This window comes from Oncorhynchus kisutch, linkage group LG16 (assembly GCF_002021735.2).
Source record: "Oncorhynchus kisutch isolate 150728-3 linkage group LG16, Okis_V2, whole genome shotgun sequence".
NCBI classification, from domain to species: domain Eukaryota; kingdom Metazoa; phylum Chordata; class Actinopteri; order Salmoniformes; family Salmonidae; genus Oncorhynchus; species Oncorhynchus kisutch.
This window is the reverse complement of record NC_034189.2, coordinates 40,133,844-40,146,418: the sequence shown is the minus strand read 5'-3', so window position 1 is coordinate 40,146,418 and position 12,575 is coordinate 40,133,844. Positions and strand designations below refer to the sequence as shown.

Here is a 12,575-nt window from a genome sequence, read left to right as displayed (position 1 = left end):
AAATAATAATAATAATGTTAGTTATTAATTAATAATAATAATAATGTTATGTTAGCATGGATAAGGGGTAATTGGAAATGATAACCATTGTGGAAGAATGTTGTGGAAGAATGTCGTAACTGTGTGTCTAAAGTAAGCAAAGAGTATCATTAACCTATGTTTGAACCGACTCAGCTATAACTCTGTGGCGATCAAATAAGACAGCGAGAGCCCCTCCAGGTTTTCCTAAGCAGAGGATTTATGTTTTTTTAGCAGCAGCGGGCATGGAGAGAAATTAAAGTCCATTGACGAGTGCAAGACATGTCCATTTCCTGCCGTAACTGATAATGATTTATATTGACGGAAATAAAGCCTGAAGTTGCGAGATGTGTTGGGTTAAGATCCATCTGGGGATTTGCCCTATGGAGACTGAGTAGGTAATGCTGTTTTCACAGTCATTTACTCAAATAGCTCCTGGTGAGATTCAGCTGCAGAGAAAGAGAGCGAGAAAGTACAGCTAGCTATTCAATTGTCTATCTCCGTTTGCATCCCAAATGTCATCCTATTCCCTATATAGTGCACTACTTCTGACCACTATAGGGAATGTGATACCATTTCTGGACACTGACTTTGTTTGCCTCTCTACAATGTGCTGTGCACTAGGCTGAGGAGAACAACAATGACACTTAATGACACTCACATTTCTAGGATACTACTTTCTAATGATAATTTTTTTTAAACAGCGAGATGTAAACGTACTGTAATGTTACGGCGGTGAGCCATTCTAATATTCTTGATATCCACCGACCACTTGGCTGGTCGCACAAATATCTAGTGACTGAGGTAGGCAATATTGTACACTTGAGTGAACCTGTGAACACACTCTAGTTGTTATCTCTGCTATGTGGCCATCAAATGTGACGCCGCGTTCTCTGAACAGTCACAATGGTGCATCCTGACTGTTTAAATAACGCATAGGTTTGCGTCCCAAATGGAACTGTTTTCCCTATGTAATGCAGTATGTTTGATCAGGCACCATGTAGGGAATAGGGTGCCATTTGGGACACACAAATACCCTCCCAGTGAGAGAGATATTCCTGTTTGAAACAAAATCCCTCTGTAGATATCTATCAAATAAAGCACTACATATAGTAAAATATGTTGGCACGGGTATTTATTTAATTACCATAATCTAAAATGATTACTGAATTTCATATGACCATATGACGTGAATTAATACGCATTCAGTCCAGCGTATAAATCTCACAGTGGACGCCGAGAATCATTCATTTTCTGATTCATAAGTCACTGACTTATATAAAAAATACTATATCATCTCAATGATTTCCAAGGAGGTAAGGGAATATTTTTGGGGACCATACATACCTTCTGAGTAGTGAGAGAGCGTGAGCAAGCTAACACACGATGCCCCTGCACCAGAGCCGAAGATTGTCACTCTCTTTGGATCTCCTTTGAAGGCCTGAATGTTCTCTTTGATCCACCTCAGGGCTTGGATCTGGTCCAGCAGTCCATAGTTCCCCTTGGCTGCCTGGTCCCCTGTGCTTAGGAAGCCTGTGTGAACAACAAGAGACGGGAACAAACTCATTGATCACCTCCTTCTTGATCTCCCTCTAAAAAACAGCTTGTCATTGAAACAGAGGGGAGACAGAGGGACAATTCCTATTGGACAATATTCTGTACCTGGTGGTGATTTACAAATGTATCATAAAGCAAATTAAATAAATAAAGCATAAAGTGTAAATGCAATGAAACTGAATTTAAATGAATACATTATTGCACCTGCTAACACTTTTCATTGTAGATATTGTCGTCTTTGGGAACATGGGACAAGGAAACACAGTACTGTTAGAGGCACACACAAAGAACAGTACTTACATCGCTAGGGGCTGTCTCACTACATACAGTAATAGCCCGTCTTAGACTATATTTATCACCACAACGAATGGAGGTAAATGTGACTGCATGTGAATACATTGAAGTTCCAACGATCAGTGAAATAATGGATAACCCCCCCCCCTGGGGGGATAAATGGCATGCACAACACAAAGGGAATTACCTGGCATTCTCAAGGAACCCTTCTTATGGAACCAATTGTTACTGTTCTATAAGAATTTAAGCACTCAGCGAGTCAGCAACACCCGCGTGCTTCTAGTCTTATTATCCAGTCAAATAGCAAAACTCTTCAGTAAGTCACAGTGGTTCCTAATGACCTGGGAATCATCCCTTGCTGTTTAGATCAAGAGAATAATGTAGGATAATGTAGGATTGTACTCCCTCAGTCATTCAACCTGAGCTGGCAGGAGTGATTCTAACCGAACCACCATTATACTGAGAGTAGCGGAAGAGGAGACAGAGAGACAGACAGAGCGAGGCAAAGCTCCTTTTCATAGTCAACATTCACTTGGTTTGGCTTCGACTATACAGTCGAATGTGCAGATAGAGAGAGACAGAGAGAGAAGGAAAGTTCCCTTTTCATAGTCTGAATTCAACCGCACGGCTTTGACTTGAATTTGACTCTATACAGCCGAGTGTCAGGCCAGACAGACAAGCTTGTTGATATGCTTGTCGAAATCAGAAACTTGTTGACAAATTAGCTGATTAGTCTAAACCCATTAGGTGGTGGGCCTTTAGAGTCTGCGAGAGACGGCCACCGGGGTGTCTGGTCCTCGCAAGCGCCAGGCCTTGGATGTCTTAGCCGAGTCCCTGGCACAGACAGCCCCCAGGCAGTGTCCCAAATGGTCCCCTATTCCCTACATAGTGCACTACTTTAACCAGAGCACTGGTAATGTAGGGAATAGGGTTCCCTTTGGGACTCAGGCTCGGCTCTCGGCCTCCATCCCAGGGGGGAGAGCCTAGACAGAGCAGTCTACAGGCTACAGGACAAATCGGATGAAAGGATGGAGGGAAGGAGGAAACAGAGGAGAAGGGAGAAGAGGAAAGATGTCCTGTGGCCCTGTGATAGGGAGCAGATCCAGTTAGTCATGGTCTGGCTGTATGGTGGTGGGGATAGAGGGATGGAGGGATGAGGAAGGGTGGAAGGGATGGAGGAGGGGTGGAGGGGCTGGATGAGGGGTGGAGGGGATAGAGAGATGGAGGGGCGAGTAGAAGGGATGGAGGTGGGGGTAGAGTGATGGAGGAGGGGATAGGGGGATGCAGGAGGGATAGGGGGATACAGGGAGAGGACAGACGGGTGGTGGAGGGGAAAGCAGCAGAGGGTGTTGTGGGATTACAAGGCCCCTGGCAGGACTCACACTCCTGGGTGTATGACCTCCAGGCCTCAGCTTGGTCCTCTCTCTCCCCTACTCCCTCTCTCTCTCTCTCCTCAGTCTCCACTCACCACCCCTGTCTGAGAAGAGGAGCCGGGGAGAAGGTGAGCAGACAGGATAGCCCACCAGTAACTCCCCAGGGTGTGTGAAAAGATTAGTGAAAGCTTCCATTTCAAGAAGTTGCTGGGGATATTACTGAGGAGAACATTGCATTAAGATGTATTTATGGACATGAGCTTTGAAGCTATTTTCTACTATTTGAACTGATATTGATAACTGCTATAACTGATATTACAAAGCTTGTAAAAACACTCTATGCTAGTATATTTAACATCAATATCAATGTTTTGCATGGAAGAGCCTATCTTCATCTGTATCAAAAGAAGTGCAACGCAATGCCTGATTAAATTCACTGTCACAGACAACACAGCTTAAACCTCCATAAAAATGTAGCTAATCAAACATGCTCTTCAGAAATAAAATATTCCTTGAGCAATAATATATTAGTATTGATCTTACTCTGCCTGGGAATGCATCTGAGTAAAATGTTATTTGCAGGGTTGGCCTCACAATGTGCAGAATGTTAATATTGTAACAACAATATCACAGGGTCGACAATGTCTTTCCAATGCATTTTTCATGTCTCTGGCTTAAGGCATCCGCACGCATCCCAGACATTTTGTGACGTTTTGTTAGTTTTGAACTTTGGAAGGTTTTTTTTCCGGCTGTTCGGGCACACAACATTTTATCTCGAGGGCCAGCCGAAGTTTGGGAACCGAAGTCTCAAATCAAATCAAATTTTATCGGGTCACATACACATGGTTAGCAGATGTTAATGCGAGCGTAGCGAAATGCTTGTGCTTCTAGTTCCGACTACGCAGTAATATCTAACAAGAAATCTAACAAATTCACAACAACTACCTAATAAACAAAAATGTAAAGGGATGAATAAGAATATGTACATATAAATATATGGATGAGTGATGGCATGCGGCATAGGCAAGATGCAGTAGATGGTGTAGAATACAGTATATACATATGAGATGAATAATGTAGGATATGTAAACATTATTAAAGTGGTGTTATTTAAAGTGACTAGCGATACCACCATGTAACCATTATTAAAGTGGTGTTATTTAAAGTGACTTGTGATACCACCATGTAACCATTACTAAAGTGGTGTTATTTAAAGTGACTAGCGATACCACCACGTAACCATTATTACATCGGCGTTATTTAAAGTGACTTGTGATACCACCATGTAACCATTACTAAAGTGATGTTATTTAAAGTGACTTGTGATACCACCATGTAACCATTACTAAAGTGGTGTTATTTAAAGAGACTTGTGATACCACCATGTAACCATTACTAAAGTGGTGTTATTTAAAGTGACTTGTGATACCACTATGTAACCATTATTAAAGTGGTGTTATTTAAAGTGACTTGTGATACCACCATGTAACCATTATTAAAGTGGTGTTATTTAAAGTGACTTGTGATACCACCATGTAACATTACTAAAGTGGTGTTATTTAAAGTGACTTGTGATACCACCATGTAACCATTACTAAAGTGGTGTTATTTAAAGTGACTTGTGATACCACCATGTAACCATTACTAAAGTGGTGTTATTTAAAGTGACTTGTGATACCACCATGTAACCATTATTAAAGTGGTGTTATTTAAAGTGACTAGCGATACCACCATGTAACCATTACTAAAGTGGTGTTATTTAAAGTGACTCGCGATACCACCATGTAACCATTACTAAAGTGGTGTTATTTAAAGTGACTTGCGATACCACCATGTAACCATTACTAAAGTGGTGTTATTTAAAGTGACTAGCGATACCACCATGTAACCATTACTAAAGTGGTGTTATTTAAAGTGACTTGCGATACCACCATGTAACCATTACTAAAGTGGTGTTATTTAAAGTGACTTGTGATACCACCATGTAACCATTACTAAAGTGGTGTTATTTAAAGTGACTTGTGATACCACCATGTAACCATTACAAAAGTGGCGTTATTTAAAGTGACTTGTGATACCACCATGTAACCATTACTAAAGTGGTGTTATTTAAAGTGACTTGTGATACCACCATGTAACCATTATTAAAGTGGTGTTATTTAAAGTGACTAGCGATACCACCATGTAACCATTATTAAAGTGGTGTTATTTAAAGTGACTTGCGATACCACCATGTAACCATTATTAAAGTGGTGTTATTTAAAGTGACTAGCGATACCACCATGTAACCATTATTAAAGTGGTGTTATTTAAAGTGACTTGCGATACCACCATGTAACCATTACTAAAGTGGTGTTATTTAAAGTGACTAGCGATACCACCATGTAACCATTATTAAAGTGGTGTTATTTAAAGTGACTTGTGATACCACCATGTAAACATTACTAAAGTGGTGTTATTTAAAGTGACTAGCGATACCACCATGTAACCATTACTAAAGTGGTGTTATTTAAAGTGACTAGCGATACCACCATGTAACCATTACTAAAGTGGTGTTATTTAAAGTGACTTGTGATACCACCATGTAACCATTACTAAAGTGGCGTTATTTAAAGTGACTTGTGATACCACCATGTAACCATTACTAAAGTGGTGTTATTTAAAGTGACTAGCGATACCACCATGTAACCATTATTACAGTGGTGTTATTTAAAGTGACTTGTGATACCACCATGTAACCATTACTAAAGTGGTGTTATTTAAAGTGACTTGTGATACCACCATGTAACCATTACTAAAGTGGTGTTATTTAAAGTGACTTGTGATACCACCATGTAACCATTACAAAAGTGGCGTTATTTAAAGTGACTTGTGATACCACCATGTAACCATTACTAAAGTGGTGTTATTTAAAGTGACTTGTGATACCACCATGTAACCATTATTAAAGTGGTGTTATTTAAAGTGACTAGCGATACCACCATGTAACCATTATTAAGGTGGTGTTATTTAAAGTGACTAGCGATACCACCATGTAACCATTATTAAAGTGGTGTTATTTAAAGTGACTTGTGATACCACCATGTAACCATTACTAAAGTGGTGTTATTTAAAGTGACTAGCGATACCACCATGTAACCATTATTAAAGTGGTGTTATTTAAAGTGACTTGTGATACCACCATGTAAACATTACTAAAGTGGTGTTATTTAAAGTGACTAGCGATACCACCATGTAACCATTACTAAAGTGGTGTTATTTAAAGTGACTTGTGATACCACCATGTAACCATTACTAAAGTGGTGTTATTTAAAGTGACTTGTGATACCACCATGTAACCATTACTAAAGTGGTGTTATTTAAAGTGACTTGTGATACCACCATGTAACCATTACTAAAGTGGTGTTATTTAAAGTGACTTGTGATACCACCATGTAACCATTATTAAAGTGGTGTTATTTAAAGTGACTAGCGATACCACCATGTAACCATTACTAAAGTGGTGTTATTTAAAGTGACTTGTGATACCACCATGTAACCATTACAAAAGTGGCGTTATTTAAAGTGACTTGTGATACCACCATGTAACCATTACTAAAGTGGTGTTATTTAAAGTGACTTGTGATACCACCATGTAACCATTATTAAAGTGGTGTTATTTAAAGTGACTAGCGATACCACCATGTAACCATTATTAAGGTGGTGTTATTTAAAGTGACTAGCGATACCACCATGTAACCATTATTAAAGTGGTGTTATTTAAAGTGACTTGTGATACCACCATGTAACCATTACTAAAGTGGTGTTATTTAAAGTGACTAGCGATACCACCATGTAACCATTATTAAAGTGGTGTTATTTAAAGTGACTTGTGATACCACCATGTAAACATTACTAAAGTGGTGTTATTTAAAGTGACTTGTGATACCACCATGTAACCATTACTAAAGTGACGTTATTTAAAGTGACTTGTGATACCACCATGTAACCATTACTAAAGTGGTGTTATTTAAAGTGACTAGCGATACCACCATGTAACCATTATTACAGTGGTGTTATTTAAAGTGACTTGTGATACCACCATGTAACCATTACTAAAGTGGTGTTATTTAAAGTGACTTGTGATACCACCATGTAACCATTACTAAAGTGGTGTTATTTAAAGTGACTTGTGATACCACCATGTAACCATTACAAAAGTGGCGTTATTTAAAGTGACTTGTGATACCACCATGTAACCATTACTAAAGTGGTGTTATTTAAAGTGACTTGTGATACAACCATGTAACCATTATTAAAGTGGTGTTATTTAAAGTGACTAGCGATACCACCATGTAACCATTATTAAGGTGGTGTTATTTAAAGTGACTAGCGATACCACCATGTAACCATTATTAAAGTGGTGTTATTTAAAGTGACTTGTGATACCACCATGTAACCATTACTAAAGTGGTGTTATTTAAAGTGACTAGCGATACCACCATGTAACCATTATTAAAGTGGTGTTATTTAAAGTGACTTGTGATACCACCATGTAAACATTACTAAAGTGGTGTTATTTAAAGTGACTAGCGATACCACCATGTAACCATTACTAAAGTGGTGTTATTTAAAGTGACTTGTGATACCACCATGTAACCATTACTAAAGTGGTGTTATTTAAAGTGACTTGTGATACCACCATGTAACCATTACTAAAGTGGTGTTATTTAAAGTGACTTGTGATACCACCATGTAACCATTACTAAAGTGGTGTTATTTAAAGTGACTTGTGATACCACCATGTAACCATTATTAAAGTTGCACACATTGTATATAGACCCCCCCTTTGTTTTCTACTGTGTTATTGACTTGTTAATGGTTTACTCCATGTGTAACTCTTTGTTGTATGCTCACACTGCTATGCTTTATCTTGGCCAGGTCGCAGTTGCAAATGAGAACTTGTTCTCAACTAGCCTACCTGGTTAAATAAAGGTGAAATAAAATAAATAAAAGTGGTGTTATTTAAAGTGACTAGCGATACCACCATGTAACCATTACTAAAGTGGTGTTATTTAAAGTGACTAGCGATACCTCTATTAAGTCTGTTTATTTAAGTGGCCAGAGATTTGAGTCTGTATGTTGGCAACATCCTCTCTATGTTAGTGATGGCTGTATAACAAACAGTCTGATGGCCTTGAGATGGAAGCTATTTTTCAGTCTCTCGGTCCCAGCTTTGATGCACCTGTACTGACCTCGCCTTCTGGATGATAGTGGCATGAACAGGCAGTGGCTTGCGTGGTTGCTGTCCTTGATGTTCTTTTTGGCCTTCCTGTGACATCGGGTGGTGTAGGTGTCTTGGAGGGCAGGTAGTTTGCCCCCTGTGATGCGTTGTGCAGACCTCACTACCCTCTGGAGAGCCTTACGGTTGTGGGCAGAGCAGTTACCGTACCAGGTGGTGATACAGCCCGACAGGATGCTCTCGATTGTGCATCTGTAAAAGCTTGTGAGTGTTTTAGATGACAAGCCACATTTCTTCAGCCTCCTGAGGTTGAAGAAGCACTGCTGCGCCTTCTTCACCATACTGTCTGTGTGGGTGGACCGTTTCAGTTTGTCCGTGATGTGTACGCCGAGGAACTTACAACTTTCCATCTTCTCCACTACTGTCCCATCGATGTGGATGGAGTCCAGGATCATTCTTTAAGAAAGTGTATACTGGCTATGGTGTCTCAAAATGGCCAAACAGTACTATTGACATTTTTTCTGTCAAGCGAAGGTCTGCCAGCCGAACTGAAGCATGCCGACTCTTTTAGAGGGAGATTGCACCATCAGACTAATCTATCTCTCTCTCTCGCTCTTTCTCTCAGCCAGCCTTGTACTAATGCTGATGCTGCGGCAGGGCAAGGGGCTGCAAGCTTAATGGAAGTCGGACAGCCATCATTCAGCCTCACCACAGTACAGCTCGGACAGATCTGGGTTTGAATGGCAGCAGGGACATAAGAGGTCTGCTTGGCCACACTGTCATTTAATGTCACTTTGAAAGGCAAGTAAAGGGCTCCATCCATGTTACCAAGCATGTAGCGGCAGGTAGCCTAACGATTAAGAGTGTTGGGCAGGTAAAGATCGCTGGTTCGAATCCCCGAGCCAACTAGTTGAGAAATCTGTCGATATGCCCTTGAGCAAGGCACTTTACCCTAGATGCGCTGGATAAGAGCCACTGGTAAAATGTGATGTTACTAAGCAAATGTCTCTTTGAGACAATAAAGCATTTATTCTCCCCTGCATGATACTGGGTGACACATGCATTGCCTATGGAGTTTTTTGGGGGGAGGGGTATTTATTCCAGAATGCATTTCCTGTGCTTTGTGTAGACATAGAATTATTGTGAGTATGAAGGTGAGTGAAGCATTAAAATGAAGTACAAGCTACAATCTTCATGCAGTTGTTTTTCTTTGATACTGTGTGTGCCAAAGGCCTACAGTATAATACAGGACTATGACAAATGCATGTACTCTCATTGAAATGTCAAGATACTGTAGTCACACACACATCCTTTCCATGTTCAGGCCATTTGGTGCTGCTGTCTATTGGATATGTTTAGACACCAGTGGAAGTTGCTGAGGGGGGAACGGCTTGTAATAATGGCTGGAACGGAGCGGCATCAAACCATGTGTTTTATGTATTTGATATCATTCCACTCATTCCGCTCCAGCCATTACAACAAGCCAGTCCTCTCCAATTAAGATGCCACCAACCTCCTGTGTTGGACACTTTACCTAAATGGTATTGATCCTGTGGAGCCATGCTGTGCATTGACAGGACGATTGCACCGATTACACACCATGGGTCTGCATATTTTCCATGTACTGTGCTAGCCTATTGGCCAGATGCAATGTAGGCTAAGAGCACACTGAGTGTACAGAACATTAAAAACCATGGCTTAGTGTGACCAGGTGAATCCAGGTGAAAGTTAGGATTGCTCATTGATGCCACTTGTTAAATCCACTTCAATCAGTGTAGATGTAGATGAACGGAAAGAGACAGGTTAAAGAAGGATTTGTAAGCCTTGAGACAATTGAGACATCGATTGTGTACAGTGCCTTGCAAAAGTATTCATACCCCTTGGTATTTTTCCTATTTTGTTCAATTACAACGTGTCATTTGAATGGATTTTTATTTGGATTTCATGTAAGACATACACAAAATAGTCCAAATTGGTGAAGTGAAATGGAGAAAAAAATTACTTGTATCAAATAATTGAGAAAAAACCACAACAGAAAAGTGGTGTGTGTGTATGTGTTCACCCCTTTGCTATGAAGCCCCTAAATATGATCTGGTGCAACCAATTACCTTCAGAAGTCACATAATTAGTTCAATAAAGTCCACCTGTAAAGTCCACCTGTCACATGATCTGTAACATAATCTCAGTATATATACACCTGCTCTGAAAGGCCCCAGAGTCTGCAACACCACTAAGCAAGGGACACCACCAAGCAAGCGGCACCATGAAGACCAAGGAGCTCTCCAAACAGGTCAGGGACAAAGTTGTGGAGAAGTACAGATCAGGTTTGGGTTATAAAAAAAATATCTGAAACTTTTAACATCCCACAGAACACCATTAAATCCATTATTAAATAATGGAAAGAATATGGCACCACTGCAAACATGCCAAGAGAGGGCCGCCCACCAAAACTCACAGACCAGGCAAGGAGGGCATTAATCAGAGAGGCAACAAAGAGACCAAAGATAACCATGAAGGAGCTACAAAGCTCCACAGCAGAGATTGGAGTATCTGTCCATAAACCTGCCAAGAGAGGGCCACTTTAAGCCGGGCCACTTTAAGCCGTACACTCCACAGAGCTGGGCTTTACAGAAGAGTGTCCAGAAAAAAAGCCATTGCTTAAAGAAGAAAATAAGCAAACACATTTGGTGTTTGCCAAAAGGCATGTGGGAGACTCCCCAAACATATGGAAGAAGGTACTCTGGTCAGATAAGACTAAAATGTAGCTTTTTAGTCATCAAGGAAAACGCTATGTCTGGCGCAAGCCAAACACCTCGCATCATCCTGAGGACACCATCCCCACAGTGAAGCATGGTGGTCAGCATCATGCTGTGGGGATGTTTTTCCATCGGCAGGGACTGGGAAACTGGTCAGAATTCAAGGAATGATGGATGGCGCTAAATACAGGGAAATTCTTGAGGGAAACCTGTGTCAGTCTTCCAGCGATTTGCGACTGGGACGGAGGTTCACCTTCCAGCAGGACAACGACCCTAAGCATACTGCTAAAACAACACTTGGGTGGTTTAAGGGGAATACACCAGTGGAACCCATCCAACTTGAAGGAGCTGGAGCAATTTGGGCAAAAATCCCAGTGGCTACATGTGCCAAGCATATTGAGCCATACCACAAGAGACTTGCAGCTGTAATTGCTACAAAAGGTGGCTCTACAAAGTATTGGCTTTGGGGGGGGTCAATAGTTATGCACACTCAGGTTTTCATTTTTTTTTGTCTTATTTCTTGTTTGTTTCACAATAAATAAATGCATCTTCAAGGTGGTAGGCATGTTGTGTAAATTAAATGATACAAACCTCCCAAAAAATCTACTTTAATTCCAGGTTGTAAGGCAACAAAATAGGAAAAATGCCAAGGGGGTGAATACTTTCACAAGCCACTGTATGTAATAACAAAGATAACAAAGATGTAACTGCAACGCTGCTGGGGTTTTCACGCTCAACAGTTTACCGTGTGCATCAAGAATGGTCCACCACCCAAAGGACATTCAGCCAACTTTACACAACTGTGGGAAGCATTGGAGTCAACATGGGCCAGCATCCATGTGGAACGCTTTCAACACCTTGCAGAGTCTAAGCCCCGATGAATTGAGGCTGTTCTGAGGGTAAAAGGGGGTGCAACACAATATTAGGAAGGTGTTCTTGATGTTTTGTACACTCAATGTATAGTACACTGCTGGATCACGTCTGTAAATGCATGGAAGTCAATGCACAGAGAATATGAAGTTGCTATATTTCTGGAGCAATATATTTCAATTTGACTCCAAACATTACAGTGTTTTTTCAAACCTTTTGCCAAGCCTTCAGCTGGTGCTCATAGCCTGTATCTACGCCTTGATCTGACCAGTTAATAGCACTGGCCTTTCCTATTGTACGCCTCTCTTATTAATAGAGAGAGAGACAAGTCTTTTCATTTTCACAAGCCTTGTCTTTCACCAAGACAAAAAAAAACATAGTTGGTATTGAATTGACAAGCCTGACTTTCTTTGTATCAACAGAACACATGGGAGCAAGGAAGAAAAAGCTCTGACCGGCGTCTAACCATCTATCAAGACATTCATT

The 12,575-nt window shown here is 40.6% G+C and overlaps 1 protein-coding gene across 2 annotated transcripts in view; it reads right to left on the bottom strand.

The window, feature by feature from the left end:
• Nucleotides 1-12,575, bottom strand: part of nlgn4xa (neuroligin 4 X-linked a) — a 71,124-nt gene that overhangs the window by 9,644 nt on the left and 48,905 nt on the right. For both annotated transcript variants that reach the window (XM_020504542.2, XM_031792380.1), the window contains one exon: nt 1,366-1,551. In XM_020504542.2, the coding sequence (XP_020360131.2) occupies nt 1,366-1,551 (186 nt within the window). The remainder of the gene's footprint in view (nt 1-1,365; nt 1,552-12,575) is intronic.